The sequence below is a fragment of the Falco naumanni genome, chromosome Z (assembly GCF_017639655.2).
Source record: "Falco naumanni isolate bFalNau1 chromosome Z, bFalNau1.pat, whole genome shotgun sequence".
NCBI lineage: Eukaryota > Metazoa > Chordata > Aves > Falconiformes > Falconidae > Falco > Falco naumanni.
This window is the reverse complement of record NC_054080.1, coordinates 21,834,243-21,852,615: the sequence shown is the minus strand read 5'-3', so window position 1 is coordinate 21,852,615 and position 18,373 is coordinate 21,834,243. Positions and strand designations below refer to the sequence as shown.

At 35.2% G+C, this 18,373-nt stretch overlaps 1 protein-coding gene across 10 annotated transcripts in view; it reads right to left on the bottom strand.

Moving 5' to 3' along the window:
- CSNK1G3 (casein kinase 1 gamma 3) overlaps positions 1–18,373 on the bottom strand; it is a 70,524-nt gene that overhangs the window by 26,976 nt on the left and 25,175 nt on the right. For 7 of the 10 annotated variants that reach the window (XM_040579523.1, XM_040579522.1, XM_040579520.1 and 4 more), the window contains exons 4-5: positions 15,362–15,402; positions 8,174–8,243 (exon numbers count right to left, since the gene is read on the bottom strand). In XM_040579523.1, the coding sequence (XP_040435457.1) occupies positions 8,174–8,243; positions 15,362–15,402 (111 nt within the window). The remainder of the gene's footprint in view (positions 1–8,173; positions 8,244–15,361; positions 15,403–18,373) is intronic. The other 3 variants (XM_040579524.1, XM_040579527.1, XM_040579526.1) reach the window with 1 other exon arrangement.

Genomic DNA, 18,373 nt, shown 5'->3' with positions numbered 1-18,373 from the left:
ATGGACACAATTTATTAAAGCCATCTAAAATGCCCCATTAGAATTGTAAATCCATTTTAATCCAAAATGATTTTCAATCCCGTTTTACTCATAAAAAAAAAAGTCTTGACTTGGAAATTCACTGCTTGGATTCCCGTTTCCTTTTCCAGAAAACTTAATTTTCATTAGCCACCTAAAACATGATGCTGCTATACACCAGTGGTCTCCAAACCAGAGTGCACACACCCAAAAAACATGCAAGACTATCCACTTGGGTGCTGGCGAAAAAAATACTGAGTACTTAGTCTTTATTTTTATCTGTAAGTAAGAAATTGAGCTTTGCTAATATTAAATTATGGCTTGACAACAGAGCCTTCACTCAGTCAGATAGATGGCTGTGCCACATAATGGTACACACAGGGGAGATCTTGGCAAAAGAATAGGAACACAGAAGACTACCACAGTACTCATTCATTCACTCACTTCTGGCTTACTGCAGTGCACAGGTGCCCAGTTAAGTGGATTTATGAATTATGCTGTCTAGTTTTCACTAAACTACCTCACTAAACAGACAAGTGGCTTCAAATGATTCCTACAAAAACCACGCATTGAAGGTAATGCTACTAATGTTGAAGGTAATGCTACTAACGTTAGCACAAGCAAACAAGAAAACAGTATAGTTGACACTCCTACTCCTTGTTTGAGCTGATTCTCAAGAAGAATTTATTGAAAAGCTAACTACAGAAGACGACCATGTTTTATCAGATCAAGAAAACTACATTAAGTATTCAGTATGTATTATCGCATCATGATAAAAAATTGTGCATTATCAAAATATCAAATAAGGAGAACATACCCTCCAGTTAGTAATTTTTTTCCATAACAGTACACGTTGCAATCCCTGAAGTATTTTACTATTAGTTAGCCATGCTTATACTTTGCTTTATATTCAGAGACTAGAAAAGGAAACAAGTATTGTTTTGTTTTCTCCTGTTCCCAGCTTCTTAGCACTGAGTGATGAGTTATTAAATAGTACCATCTCTGTCACCTGTCAACACTGGTTTATCACTCAAATGCTTTAGTCCATCATGTTCAGGTACATGATGTCCAGAAAGTTTTTAAAGCTGACAGGTCCCACTTCCTCTAGAACAATGATGAGATAAAAGCATTAGAATAAGGGAAACATCATAAAAAGTTACATCTATCAAACATCTTTAAAACAAAGAAAAAGTAGAAAATATTTCTCATTCATGACCATTATCTACTCTGGTTGCTATCTTTTTCAAGAACTTTGGCATCAAACTTGATTTAAGCCTGAGTCTACTTGCATTTGCAGCAATTATTTAATGCAATATCCATAACTAGCATGAACACAGATCCGTATCTTAAAGCAAAAATTCCAGCTACTTGCTTTAACATAGATACTACACAGCAGCCTCATTTATTGCACATGTATGTCCTCATTCAGAAAAAAAATGAACTTTATAAACGAGCAGAGACTGTCAAAGAAATATGTAACACAGGTCAACAGCAATGCCACTTATACTTAACCTTATGTTCCCAATCTACCACTGACTTAATTTTTAACCATATCTTGGCAAAATACCTCTATAAAATACAGCCTAAATTTGTAAAGTTAAGCAAGTAAGCAGTTTTCTAGTGCTTCTCAGTTTCTTATAATAGCCACTTTCTTTCAGAGTTTCCTCTAAGCCAGTCAAGAAACACACATACTGATGTCATCTGCATTATATCTTATTCCTTAGATTGTCTTTTAAATCAGATCCATAAATGTCAGTAAAATACAGAAGACTGTGCTTGCAGAACAAGTTGTTCTGTATTCAGCTTCCTATATCCCACTGCCTTTTATTAGTTTTATTTTTCACATGTGGCAATTCATTGGACACAAGCAAAATCCCCTAAACTGAGTAGATCAAAGACTTGCAGTAACAGCCACATTCCAATGCACATTCATACTGGTACTCTGTCAAGGATACAGTTCAACAACCTGCCACAAATGCAAGTATTCCCTAATAAAGACTACAGAATCTGGCCTGAATCTTCTGAAAGTAAGCAATTAAAAAATCCAGGATATTGCCATTTGTGGTTTTTGACCTGAACCAAAGCAGCATACACAAAACCAAAGTGGTGTACACAAGCCCATACAATCTCCGGAAATGCAGCCATGCTCTGTAAAACTAAACTTGGAGCAAGGCTCTGTAAATGTGACTTAAGCACTGCTAAAATGCTGTGCTGTATGCATGCACCACAACACTTGGACTACATTTCTTACTTAAAAATATAAGAGTGTTTGCATAACAGTAGTATAACAGTAAGATTTTTTCATTAAAACGTAGCTAATAAAATATCTTTTACTAAAATGGAATTAGACATGTATTTTTATTGTAAGCCTTATTAAATCAAACATCCATTTATCTAACATTCACAAAGTTCTGTGAACCATACCATCAAGCCTCCTTTCACAATTACAGCTATCTCTTGTACTTTATACAGTAAACACTAATTTCCGAAATCTGTGTGTGATGTCACATTCCAAAATCAATACAATTTTTTGTATGCTGCCAGGCTTCTTCTTAGGAACATTAAGATGTGCCCTTATAAGTCACATTTAAATTTATGCTGCTGCCATTCTTAGCAGATCTCCTGCACTTATTCTGGGGTGGGGGAAGTTACTTTAAAAATAAATTGAGAAAGTTTTGTACATTTCCTCAAGCCAAATGCTAGAAAGGACTGGCATAAAACAAGAAAAACTGACAGCAACATTTGTTATAGTTTTAGTTGGACTACATTTAAAAAAATAAAGTTGTAATTAACATCATTGTTCATTCACTTAGATATAAATATTTGTGTAATCACATCAATAACTGAACAGCTCAACGTTCCTGTTAAGTGTATCGGCAGCAATGGAACTCAGAACTAATTCACTTTTTTCCGCAAACAACTCACAACAAAACCATAGCAGTCATCAATCAGCACACAGGTTAACAGTGCATATGAACAGATACCTCTTTAGTCAAGAGATTCATTATTTGATTCAGTTGAACTACTTTTAACAATAAATTTTTAAGCAGGGTCAATTTTCTAAGTCCACCTGCCCTGTACTTTTATTAATTAACAGAGATCAGAAACCACTTCAACTGTTTGTTTATTCTCCTACACAATAACCAGTCAAAGCAGAACAAAAGTATGACAGCATTACTAAAAAATGAAAAAACTAATTTAAAAGGATCAGTTTTCAGTTTAAGAGCAAGTTCTCAACTATCTACCTAAGAATGTGGCTCAAAGCAACATTTTATGTAACATTACTAAAAGAAGTTTTGCACTTTGCACTTACACTGAATGACTGTTAGCAAGGTATAAAGGTATATGGACAGGTTATGAAGTGAGATAACTCAGACACACACACACACGAACTCATAAAATATAATTCACATATGTAAAACTAAGACTATCCCAAACTGAGTTACTTGCTAACTCCATAATTAACAGCTAGGTATTCTGTATTCTGCTTTCATTGTTACTAATTTTTAGAAACACAATGCACTTGTTTTAGAAATGAATTTATATTCTAAAATCCGAAGCTCCAGTAAACTATTACTGCTTCCAATAATGGGAGCATTTAATTAATATGTTTGCATCTTTTCAAACTCATTCAAACCCTAGTAACTTCCATAATGTTTATCCTATAATAACAGCAAGTACAAGATGCCAATCCCAAAATATTTTTAAAAACAGAGAACAAGGTACATTATTTTACCATTTCTATAAGAGCCATGAACAAAAATGATCACTTGTCACAATCTAGCTACAATTTACTTCTACCACTTCAACCAACTGATATGGTAGAATGTCAGTCTAGTAAAGAAATTACAATCTACCAATTAAGAAAGGAATTAAGAGATCATAATAAAGCAATGATATTTTTTTCCTGGGAAGAATTATAGCAAAGTACAAATGCTGATATGCTGTGATGAAACACAGTGGAAGGCAGGGTGGCTATGGCCTAGAGATGATTTCAGTAGCACATTAAATCCCATTGCCTTCTCCCAAATAAAAGTAGTATTTTTAGCAATTCACAGTGAAAGATAAAAAAAAAAAAAATCACCTATCACTATCTGAAATACAATTGATAGCCTCCCTTTCAGTACCAATATCTGCCTTATGCATTCTATATCCTCAGTAGAGTTGTGTAAAAAAAAAACTTGAAAAGGTGTTATTGAACATTCAAATCTCACACACACAGACACTGAAGCTGGTCTGAACTGAAATTAGATGAGAAACCACATTTTCATTACTATAAATATTTTTGTCTTTACCTGCAGGGAAAGGCACTGAACACTGAAGTACTGAACTTCATTCTTGGCCTTCAGCCCATCAAACACCTTTTCAACACAGAAAACAAGGAAAAAAAAAAAACTATCAATGTCTACCCTACCATTCAACATTAAACTATGTATAGTGTACCTTATAACAAAGAAGCATTCAATCTCACGCCTAAGGCACTCTGCACCAAAAAACAATAATCAGAAATTCAGAGTATTTCAAACTGACTTTGTTACATTCCCAAACCAACACACAAACATCAATCTGGAAAACGCTGACATGCTTGAAATGCTAAAATAAATATTCTACTGAACTTGATTACCAGAATGGTAAGCAGACTCCACTCATCTACAACAGCAGTTGATAACCACACACAAATGCTTAGCACTTCCCCAGTTTCAGCCTCAACGTTATAGTCAGACTTCTTACACTAACAAAGTTTACTAGCTAATATGTAAAAAGATCTGGTAAGGTTTCTGTATCTTCCAAAACCACATTATGCCAGCACCGCAATCTTCAACCACTAACCCAACAGTAACTTCTTCATTACCACTGCCCAAGTAGTAGGAACCTGTTGTGTCTAAGGTAGGCACTCATGACCTCAAAAAAAAATATTTTTAGATAGCATTGTAGAGCACATTTACTGTATGACTGTTACTATCAAACCATGCAGAAGATTCTCATGTACAGAATGCAATACTTAGCACCTATTTCCCACTGGCTATAACCTTTTAAAATACACCTTCTTCCATAGTACACAAGTATCTTACACATATACTGACCAACAGTCACCCTGTTAAGAAAACTGTTTGCCAGTTTTAAGAACAAAAGCGTTAGCTAGAGTTCAGCCAACAGAACAGAAGTTACAAGAGTTAAGAAAAATAAGATACTGTTAACAGTACTGAATATCTGCCTTCTCTGAAACGTTAATACAGCAGTTTCAGAGGTAGGAAAATCCACAGATTAACAGAACTTATTTCTCTTTCAAAAATGACCTCAAATGAAGAACTAAAATCTAACCATGGATAATCCTGGTTGCTATATGCAGGTACTATAGTAAGTCTGTTCTTAGTAAAACAGCAGTATTGCAGACAGAAGCGCTACTGAAGTAGCCTAAGCAGCAGGAGCCACCTGCCATTCTTTTGTTCCACTTGTCAAATAAATACAAAACGGTCCTCATCCACCTGTAAAGACTCCCAGCCATTATGATTAATGAAGCACAGATTTATTAAGAGATATTAAATAAATCGGACAGCAGAGTTGAATAGTTTTTACATTCTTCAACACGTAACAATACATAACTTCTTTCATAATCTGCACAAACTCCTTATTGCAAAAGGGAACTGAACCATACTGAAAGTACCTGTCAAAGAAATAAAGCATTTTAACCATTTTCACCAATAACCTTTTTAATTGCAAAAATCCCACATTAAAAAAATTCTCAGCTTTACTGCTCAATACTCAGATTGAGCTAGAAGTTACCGATTTCTTCCCCCTGTCTCAGTCCCTCCTAGTAGGAAAGCACACTAAATTCAGGTGCAGTTAAATTACGGGCCACAGTATACGAAACACATCTACAGTTCATCTTCTTACCATGAAAAGAAAGATTGACAGTGTAAGAGATTATTACAAAAATTCAATAAAAAGTACAAAACTGATTTCTATTCATTCCAAAAGTCTCAGTGTAATTTCAGGTAAGAATTCAGCTATAGTTGTATTTCTAGTACTGCACTGATGGTAATTTATCAGGTTGTGCTACATTCATACTTTGACATTAAGAAAACACACCTTTAACTAAAATTTTATTAGAATTAAAGATACTTTAAATTCCATCTGTAGGTTGCTCATTCATTTGAAACTTCTGCACTCTGACTAAATGATCTCAAACTTCATGAGAAGAGCATGCTCAAAGTTACTGAATGACTAAATTATGGAAGAGACAATTTTAATAAAAATTGATGTTGGTACATAAACCTTAAGTGAAAGCTAAATAATGATGTGACCAAAATAAGCTACTTTAAGAACTGTTTTTATTAAGTTCTAGACCCATTCCCCCAGATAATTAAAAATGTTTCAAAGAGGCCCAAAAAGTACATAAAATGCTTCCTGTTTAAGAACAATGTTTCACATTTTTTTCCCGACAAACACCTACAAGCTACTACACATTCACAAGCATGTTCTGTAAAAAGCACATTTGAGAGTAAAGTTACAAATTATAAGCCTCCTTCACGAGCAGATTCTCTCTAAAGGAATACAGTTTTGAAATGTTAATGCTTTTTCATGCACATCAAAAGTACTTATTAAACACAAAGAAGGAATATTCCCAGTTCACAAGTGCTATGTATAAAAATGGACATCTATCATATTTCATGTATATTTTTATCTTGTTCTTTCAGGGAACAGAGCTATAAAAGATCCCGCAAATTTTTTTTTCACTTATGCATGTCTTCTATCTTCATGGCATTCAAGGTACAGAACTGCAAGACTTGTCACAGAAATTAATAATAATTAAAAAAAAAAATTTAAGTCACAAGGTCATTAGAAAAGGAGGAAGGGATACTATAAGAATAAGCAAGTAGACAAATAACGGGTGGAGATAAGGGAATACCAAGAAAACAAAATTTCAAAATGCTGCTCCTTCCAGCAAGGCTACTAAGATGCTCTGTTAAAAGGTAGCATAAAGTCAGATAATCTGTTGCCCAATAACATTTTCTTTACTAATTTTCCAGAAGATATTTCCCGAAAATAACATAATTTACTTCCAGAACAATTCATTCACATGTTAATGACTCTCCTTTCTCCCCATGCCACCCCCAAATAAACTGGGATTCTAAAGGTGCTACAGGTATTTTATCCTTTAAACTTCAGGTTATTTCACACTAAGATTGAGTCTGTAGCACAAACTGGAATTAGTAGTTCTTATGAAAAACAGATGTTTTATATATAGGAAATAATGGCTCTGCTTACAAAATTGAGAAAGAAAGGAGTACTACTCCCTTTTCACCAGTTGTTTCTGAAACCATTTTTTAGTACTCAGTTGCTGTTACTACGTATGTATGCATCCATACATGAGGAGAACAAGTAAAAAAATGGAAAAACTCGCTACATGACCTATGAAGAACTATTATAGGAATTAAAGGAACATTTTCAAGAAAACAGTATCCTACATTGTTTTCTAGCTTAAACAGCTTCACATCTGGCTAACTGACCATATAGTTCTGTGAAAGGCACAAACATGTGAGAAGTATTGCTCACCTATAAAAGCAAATAATGGTAACAATTGGATCACTGAGAGGACCATCATAAGAGTACTTATGGGTGTGTGGGCAGAAAGGGGAGAGAAATGAGAAATTAAAATCTCAATCTGTATTTAAACTTTTTTAAAAGTATTTAAGAGGCTTGAAATTATTAAGAAGCAATATATACCGTATCAATGGGAGAAGAGTAAAACTGAGGCTGAAGCTATTTAAGTATCATAGCAACTTTAAATAAAAATGTGTGATTAGCAGATTACCAGTTTGGTCATTTGTAGTGTTTATTCAAAAAGAACGCACTGAGAATAGTCTAAGGCTGCTTAATGTAAGGTACACCCATATGCACACAAAATCTGTGATGCTTAAAGACTTATTTATAAGTCTTAGGATTTCATAGACACAGTTTAAAGAGTAAAACAAAAAAGCCTTACAATACTAGGAAAATTTATACATTAATCCAGTGATTCATGGGGCTTTTTTCTGCTTTAAGTAACTAGGGGCACTTTACTAAGTAGATTTATACCCCTAAATCAGAAAGCTTTCATCAAAAATTCATCCTTGATAACATCACAGTCAAAATGCATGACGCTGCTTTTTACCTCCAGATCCTAGCTGCTTGTAGAATCTGTATTCCAAATGTAGCTGTGGTGCTCTCGACTTCATTGGCTCCTGATTTAAAAACAAAAACAACATTTAAAACAAAGCCTCTCTGCCAAAGCCTAAAGACTAATATGCTTACCTACTACCCACCAAACGAGCCCTACTGCTTCCAAGCCATGTGGTAATTTTGAATGTTCCTTCCAAAATGACTGGTACTTAAGAAACTAAAAAACCTAAACCTCATTCAGGTGAGACTAGTGCATACAGGGACACTGACATCTTTTATTGCTCTACAGAACTGGGGTCCAACATGCAAACCCAATCACAGACTCGCAATGGAATAGCTAAAAAATAATCTGTCTCTCCAAAGCATATGGGTGATGTGTCTGACAGCTCTCTAAAGGTAACATTGATATGCATGCAGCTTAAAGGATTGAAAAGACTCTCCATGCACTTACTATACATGATAGATATGTCTTTTTAAAAAAAAAATTATCCTAGGATCTTTACAAAAAAAACCCAACCAAATCCTTCCACACAAGAATAGCTTAGCAACACCATTCTAAACTACAAACATGGAATAAAAAAAAAAAAAAAAAAAAAAGAGCACCAGAGTAAGTTTGTAGTTTAAATCTTTCTTTTCCCGATACAATTTATTAGGTTAATGAAATCTTAGTTCTGTGTTCTACGTATTAGCGTGGCAAGGTCTCAATGAATAAAGTGACATGAGATCCAAGCACTGGAACACACAAGTTGCCTAAATTAAAACCCTAACTTCTTCGATTATTTCCCTTTGCAAATTAAAGCTACTTTATTGTAACATTCTTAAACAATTTCCTAGAGCATCTTATAGAAGATATGCCTGGTTTCTTGTGATACGCAACACCTTCCAGTGCATCAGTGAGAATCTGGACATTAGCTGGGTATTATTCCTACACAGACTGCACCTACTAGAATTACAGCATGCAACTAAGATTGTTAATACACTTAGCAGTAACTGATACTGCCGGATGTCAATTTTCAAGAAAAGTTTAGGCAAGGTGCTCATCTCTTTCCTGACACCATCTTCTCCAGAAGCTAATGGCTTGTTAGCATGTGTTATTTCCCAGCAGCATAGCTAGGCCATAGAAACTGTAAGCCAATATTCAATCATGAGAAACTTAGTCCTCTTCCTCAACGCACCTCCCTCCAACACTCAGATGTTTCAAATTGCTGCTGCTACAGCCAAAGTCTCTGTCATGGTACATTTTATGCACTTGATTCTGCCAGGATACCAGAAGTTGAAGCCATACCAAAGGAGGGCCAATGTAACAGTTTCTACAAAGAAAACCCCAGAATTTGATACATGCCTCCTATGCTCCTGAGCATTCATTGTAGCTGAACACTGGAATTTTTCACAAAGCAGTGAGCAAGAACTTTCTAAACAAAAGAGGTATTGATCCTTCAAACCTAACTACTAAGCAAGACTAACCACGCCACCAAAAGGTCCTACTTAAATTTCATATGTTCTCATAAACTGTATTTCCAAGTATTAAAGACTGATACTGCTTAACAAAACACTTCACTGCAAATGTGGGCCTAAGCAAATGAGTGCAACTATCAACCTCCAGTACTCAGCTTTCAGAGGCATAAGTAAATCCATCATGAAGCCTGTTACTGAACCTTTTACAAAACCACAGAAATTAGCTACTAGTTTGCCTGGAGTATTATAAATGTCTGTTATGAAATATACCACTTTCTACATAGTCTCTAAATAAAGCTTGTAATTCTGCCTGCTAAGAGTCCGTGAAACTCTGTATGTCTTCTGAATATGCTAAGGCAAGACACTGGCTTATGGGCAGTTTGATTCTGTTCAGTCATACCGTTTGTCTTAACTGGCATTAATAACAATCACCCCTGAATGTTCTAAGATGCTCCCTTAGTAAAAATGAAAAACAGCTTTTATGTATTGAATGAAATATATAAATTGACCAAAAAAATTGTCCCAGGGAAAAGAAACAGCTTCCAGTTTTTGACATACGCATCTACAGTTTTTCAAATGAATGCTGCTTGTTCCAGTTGTCAGCAGGAAACTCTACTGATAAGTCTCCAGACAACAAATGTATAACAGTCAAGTAAGTCTACTTGAAAACCACACACAGGCAAAGTCTGAAGTTAAACCTTGCCTAGAAGACAGACAATTAAATACTTCTACTCCCTCCAGTAGTGTTGAAAAAAGTGTGGTAATACGTATTTATAGCCCATTTATTGGCTGTCAGTCTTCTGGAATTGCCTTATTTTGTGAGAAGGCTTAGGTATCTTACCAATTGTTCAGTAACTCCAAACATACAAAGGTAATACAACCTTCTGTTCCACAGAACTTGTGAAAGGGCAAGCACAATACGCTCTTCATGTACTATCTGTTATGTTCCCACACAACCCACTTTGCAGTATGCAGTGAACTACTGATAAATGAGAAAAGATAGATAAGGATGAATCAAGACAAAGGTATGATAAATGTACTCTTCCACCACAATGTAAGAGTGAACAACATACCACTGTAACTATATTTTCATGAATAAGTCTAAAAAGCGTATTCAACAATAAAAAAGGAAACTTCAAATCATGGTTTTTGCTATTTTCATTAATATTTTAGTACCTTTCAGCATCTGAAAATAAGTCTGGCAACACATAACTTAAATCATCATGTTAATCCCAGAGGACTTTGAAGTCAATCTTTTAAAAAAAGAAATTACTTTGTTTACTTTAAACTCAGGTCTTCACTGAAGCATCCTGAGAATACTGTTCCAGGATTTCTGCAATGTTCTACGAATGACCTTCACTGCACTGCTTATATATTCAAGTCTAATTATTTCAAAGTTTCTATATTAAAACCTAGATACCTTCTGCAGAAGAGCATTTCTGTCTTTATGAGGATGGCAGGCAGACCCTGCAGTCCAAGGAACTAATGTGCAGTTACTAAGCACCAGTTACCCGACCAACAGAAAAGAGCTCCTTAGCTCAGAGAGGTTCCCTGAACCAAGTTTCTTCTCTCCTTTCTTATTTATTTTGTGGGATGCTTATACATTCAAACAAAAGGATAACAACACCCAAAACGTGACATCTGTTTCAAGTTCATAATGTATTTTTGCAATTCTTTTTATGCCAAATACATGGAATAAACTACTACACAATTTCCAAGATGTACCACTTCCCTTTTAAAAGGTTTTGAGAAAACAGTTTACTTAGACTAACCATGAGGTCAGAAGTGATATTAACCCAAAGCACTATTTTTACATTCAGCTATTGCCTGCTTTTCATGTTTAACTCCTACTCAGTGTACCTTCTGTCTCTGCTTCATATTTTCTTAGGTAACAGCAAACAAAAGGTATTTACAGCAAAAAGTTCTTTAAGAGATAAGGATCTTGTTACAGGAAAAGATCAGTCTACTAGCATTTACTACAGCTGTCTAAAGAGGTTCTGAAATGGGATCATTCTAGACTGTAATAAAAAAACCCTTCCAGATGCAATCTTCTTTATACACATACCCCACTTAAAATTTTAAGTATTCAGCTGTTAAGATTTTAATCATTACTCAATGAATTAAAGATTACAGATTAAAAGTAGTAGTGACTACCTCATAACTTGCTATCTTTCACACAAAAACAAAAAGAAGAATTTACTTATTTCCAGAAGCAGCTCAACCAGAAGTTTCTTTAGTTGGTATCTGGTTAGTGGTTAAGCATCCTGCAGATTTTAAGTTTGAGATTGAGATTAAGTTCAGGCAATGGAGAAGTTTGTCAAAGCAAAAGGGAAGAAGAATGAAGGAGAAAGTAGAGCTGAATAGGGAAGTCTAAGCTAAGTAAAGGGTCATGTAGCAGAAATAGTAAATAATAAATGAAGAGGTGAGCCATTCATGTATACCTAATGGTTATTGCTGAAGAACTACCTCATCACAAGAAATCAATCCATATACTAATACACCAGCGGAAATATACAAATACTCCTAGACAGTGCACAACTGCTGAAACCCAGTTCTTAAAGATCCTCATTCCAGTTCTTAGAAAAAAAGTCTCATCTAACCTTTCAAATTTGGGTATGTGCCCCATCAGAACAGGTCATAATGAAAGAAGCCAGATCAAGAGTGATATCCTGGAATTGTGGCTGCTTTACCAGAATAAACATGCATTCACATATATATGTTATACATTAAAATGCATACATTGTATGACCCTCATGCCTCACATAGAATAACTGTTTAAAACATTTCCTTATATAAGTCAGTCCTGAAGTTGCCATAAGCATCGTAAACAGGAACATACTTGTATAGTTTTGTCCATGAGGGAAATAAACTTTTCATTATGTTGAATTAGTAAGTCAAAACAGTAGCTGTAAAAACCATTTACTTTTAGCATCAGAAGTACTCTTGCAAGCTGCTGTATAAACGCAGCCATTATAATTCATGCTCTCAAGAGAAACCCACGCAACCTTCCTGCACTACACTATACAGTTACCATCTATATATAAAACATCTGGCATAGGAGATGTTTTGCTGCTCCTAAGAAAACAATACATCAACAACAAATGCTACCACAAGGAATACAAATACAATTTTAGGATACTTCTGGAGAGATATTACCACAACCCTACCTACCAAGGGTAACTGCTCAAACTAGAATAATTACATAATTAAAGTAACACAATTCAGGAGGGCTAAACCTGAACTACAACAGGTGCAAAACAGAGAGGAAGTTATGAGTGCTTCATTTAGGATAACAAAACAAAGATTGAGCATAGGCCTAATCACTGCTCTCAAAGCACAAAAGGAGTAAGTGCCAGAGACAGGAAAAAACCATTAGGCTTACATTTTAAAAGGGAAAGGAGACCAAGCACAACCTAACTAACTGTTAAGAATAAAGTCCTGACACTGTGTGTAACAGAAGAAAAAACAGAAAAAAAGCAGAATTCAACCGAGTCCCCCAATTTGACACAGCTGCTTTTAACAAACCGAACATTGTGACCCAAGTTCAAAAGAGCTGAATGAGATTACAAATACAAAAAAAAAAAGAGAACTATGTTCAAAGAATCCACTAGTTTTACCTGCTAATGAATGTTTTTTTACCTTACAGCTATGATGCAAGCTCCAGTGTTGACTTCCACTGATTCCTTACATCTGTAGTCTATTGCAAAGACACTATAGCTTCTCATACCACTGAAGTAAGAGGACAACTTGACAAGTTTACTACATATCCAGAGCTCTGTAAGCACTAGTAAATTACAGACGTACTGCACTACACTGGTTCTTTAGTGACTTCAAAGGAGGTTAATAACAATACTTCAAGCTTTTTGCACAGCTACATATGAACAGCTGTAAAATTGAGTATTTGGAAACAAGTCAAAGTTGCCACTTAACAGTACCTTTGAAAGTTGAAATGGGCTGAAATAATACATGAGTTTATTAATAAAAACTGTTTTACCAAAACCCACTAATCAGGTTAAAGAGTTCTACTCTACACCGAGTGACTAATGCTCAAAAACATCGTCTTGCAAACTATTTCTGAATGTGCAGGTATCAAATGATTAATAAAACTGAATGTATTCTTAGTATTTTGACTTTAAGGCAATTAGAACAGATGACTCATTAATGGTTATTTGATGTTACAAGCTTTTTTGTATGTCCCGCTAAGCGCTCCTCCTGTTTAGAAAAGGAATTTCCCAAAGGAAGCACTCACAAGAAATAAACTCAGGAAAACTATAGGAAAGGTAATTCCGGCCAGGGTAGATCAAGACCAACGACCCACTAACCTATTGACCACTGACTCAAGAAACACACACACCAGACTCCAAAAGTGGAGGCTGCGCACGCGGACTGCATTCACACAGTGAGCAGGAGGTGCCTGACAAATAGGAAACCAAGCACCAAGGAATGGAAAGTTGTGTCACTTGTAACCAACGAAGGCTGACGTCTTTGCTTGTTGAAAAGTATAGATAGCGTAAAGTTTTGGCAATCAGGGAGCTAGGCATGTGTGGGTTACCACCTTGCTCCTTACTTTGCACAAACCGGATTAAAAGAATAGGAATACTGAAACTTGGTGCATGAACCAGCACCGCACACCAGGTAACAAACCCTCCTACAGTACAACAGCGCTTTATAGCAAACAGCCAGTAAGCAGAAAAACTCAGACTATTTTCAAGTATTATCAGAGATACAGAGTAAATCCAAGATATTTTAAAGCAAAATTAAATCGGGCATGACACACAATAACCACCAGAATTGCATTTGATGCTGCTCTTTCAAACCGTAACTTAGATATTTTTACATCTGTAGCCATTGAAGTAAATATTTTTCTGAACAAACAGTCACACAAATAATTTTCAAGAGTATATTATATACATTTGTATTTTTTTTTAGATTACCCATCTAAAGCCATGTATTTCTGTTTCAATAGCTTACCTTTCACTTCATGGAAATAGAAATTGACCATACTATGCTGTGAAAAATATTCTGTCCTACTGCAGCAACAAGTTAATGGGAGTCCTAAAATTTCTTCAATGACAAGTAAAAAACCTGAACTTTATCACGAAATTCTTTAGCAGTAACAGTCATTTACCAAGAAGGTAAAAGTATCCAGAAACAAAACATCAAGTATACTGTGCTGTTCTGAAGTCATTGTTCTGCTTTTTCTGAGTCTTCAGTATTAATAAAATATCCACATTTACCATGTGTGCAAATGAAGGAAACATTTTTCATATCATTGCAAATAAAGTGTCTACCAAAACAGATGTGCAAATACCAACGACTACAAATGAAAAACAGTTTGAGGCAGAAATAAGGGTGTTAAAATACAGGCAGGCTGCAGAATTTCTGGAGCTCCTCTGTAGTCATCTGCAGTCAGATTCACATTAAGTTTGGTGTTCCTCTACTTGTTGCACAAAAAAGGAATCTAAAGACAACTGCCACATATATCCCTAAAGCAGCCATCAATCACCATCGACAAACACAGACTTAGCCTTGATAATACTGCAGGAATTAACGCTGCTTTTATTCAGTATGTCCAAAGTATATTATTACATCTATCACTAACTGCCTTCATCTACTCAGTTCAAAACATACATAGCTTAAGGATTTTAATTAAGGAAACCAAACCATTATATAAGAAAAGAAAATTTTGATTAGTTTCTCATCCCAAATCCTTAAAGTAACTTACCAGCTTAATTGCCACATATTCATTTGTGTATAAATTTTTTCCTTGAAAAAAAGAACAAAAAACAACAATGTAAGACATTGGCTTTCCTGTTCAAGTAAAATGCCATTTAAACATCAAGGAAGTCTTGAAATGTTTTTGATCTAAGGTGCTAGGTCTTCTGGTAGCAACTTGAAAAAATGTGGCTTTATTAGTCCGATACCATACTCAAACAGAACTTTGTTCTTAAATAGTATAAGAAGTGGCAGTTTCACTGAGAGTTTCAGCTATTTCATCCAAGTTTGCAGCATTTCTATACACTAGAAAAGCTGCAAACTTGGTAAATTACTGTAAAGTGCAATGGGTCATTCTACATTTTCATATTTATTGCTGAAAACTATTTAAAATTTAATTTAAGATTATCATATGTTTTGGAATACCCAACACTAGTTAGAGTTAGAATTAACTGGGGGGGGGGGGGGGGGGGGGGGGCAGGCAGGGTGTGTCTCAATTCTCTACATTCTAAGCTTAAAGTTACAACAAACAGGAGAAGAGCATTACTGAGTTAAAATACTTATACCATTTAGAAAATGCATATGCTGCTTTAGAGGTGATTCTGTAACTGGATAAGCATATTTCAACAAGTGTTACTTCAAATAGTATGCAATGATTAAAGGTAGACAAGCTTTATGTAAAAATAAAATTACATAAATATTAAAATTATGTAAAATTAAAAAAAAGCAGGTAACAGAAAAGTAAATTCTGACACTTCATTTTGCTACAGTCTTTAAAAGAGTGTAGTGTGTATTATTTATAATGACAATTCCACTTCTATCTCTGCAGTATTACTCAGGTCTGGATTTCCCATGTTTAGCTCAGTTTTATTAAAGAAATCAAGCGGGGAAAAGACATGGACCACGACAAAAAGGTTTCCTGTGAAGACAATTACATTTGTAGTCAAAAACTACGATCTCAGGTCCTTATTTTTAAAAATAAAGTACTCTTGCAAAGCTGGAAAAAAGATGTATTACAACTCACATGTCTGGTAAGGGACCAGCTTTACAAGAAACAAGTTGCCTGAAGGCTGTATAATAATAAACACAGAATCACTATGGGCAGCAGGCCCTACTCTGACCACCAAAAGAATGGATAATTCCAAGACCTATCCAGGGACTAGAGTGGAAATCCAGGCATCTTAAACATTTCTTATGAGTATTTGAGTTACATTTTTTACAAAAAATGCACACCATATGAAGTGTCTTTGTGTTCCTGTATGCTATTACAGTCTAGAAGATATTAAAAGAAACTCTTGCAAAGGCCCTGCACTTTCAGTCTATTCTAACAAATCCAGTCACAGTTAAGTGACTGGATGTTGTGTCCCAGTAGCCAAATATAGTAAGGACAGGCTTATCACTCTGAGGAAACATCAGAAGGGACATTTTAACCTTCCATGCGGTGAGTCATGACAACTGTCTCTTAGAATATGGAAGACAGCAGATTTGACATCGCTGTTAACTCTCTCTAAACACAGAACAGGTATTGTATAAGGCATCACATGCAGCAGCAACAGGCTTTCCTTTACTATCCCATCAGTTTATCTTAATTCAGAAAAGCCTTAAGATTAACAGCTAAATATTCAGAAGAGTTTAGTCCTTTGCAAGTTCATGGTTGCACATCAGAGACATTCATTTGCTAGATATGGCCAATTTACCATTTGATCCCCAAACCACTACAGAAGTCTGGCTCTTCCTTTTTTCTTAGCAGGAAGACTACAATGGCTACTGATTTGTAACTGAATTTTTATCTCCTGAAGCACAGCTTCATAGCTCTTTAAAAACTTTATTCCTCCTTTAAGTCTTTAAGATTTTTTAAGACACATGCTCAAAATATATTCCCATTTGCAGAAGTACATAAAATAAATTAAGTGCTTGTGTACATCTTCATAGGAAGGATACCCACTTGAAGTTACTTGCTGCTGTAGTAGCATAATGCAAAAATAACTAATCTATATCAGATTCTGTAATACTAGTCTTAATCCCTGCTTTCAGTAACTTACATTTAAAACATCTTACTCCACAAATAACAATAAATAAGGATTTGAAATATCTACTATTTGTGGAAAACAAAAGCTTGCAGTTGTCCGGGTGGCTGTTGCAGGGCACTACACTACACTACCATCTTCCTCCTATTTCTGTTACTTGTTTGTCCTACTTCATTTCAGTACTACCAGAGTCAGTCTTAACTACTTGCATTCTGTATTTAGAATGAAATAGATGATGTCACACTATCTGCTGCAAGCAAATGAGTTAATCTGATACTGATCTGAAATAGATAACCAACTCTGTAGGCCATGACTAGTCCAAGATAACAGACAGGAAAAAAGTTAACTTTATTAGTTTGCAATTGCCTTCAGTAATAAACGTGACATTAATTATACTAGTCTAATATCTTTCATGGAGAGGTTTAAAAGAAATTATCATTCAAAGTCAGTTTAGAAAAGTTTAAGAAAAGCTTTAGACAGAGTTTCAGCCTGATCTGTGAACTGCTGAGGTACATATATAACACTGTAAAGGTCAAAATATATCAATCTTTTTTAACTATCAACAGGAATTAACCAGAGTACCTCTTACTCAGACACTTAACTTCAGTATCCTCAGTCAGAGCTCCAGCAATGTTATCTTTCATCCCTCTACAATATTAATGTACTAAGCTTATTTACATTCTGACTCAGACTCGATTATGCCCCTAGAAAGCACTGCATTAAAAACATGTTATATAAATGTCTATATAGTCACATTTATAACATGCATTACAACATTGTGTACAAGCACTATATTAAAAACATTGTCTGAAGGACAGTAGTTCTACCAGAGGTAGATGATCAACAGAAACACAGGACCTACACAGCCCACCCTTCTCTCAAATACCCCACTTTCAAACCCATCTCTCTTTAAAGAAAAGCATTAACTTAAGCGTTCCAGGAATACTGGAGTAAGGTCTTGCCATTAAGTGTCAAGTTACATTTGTTAACACACA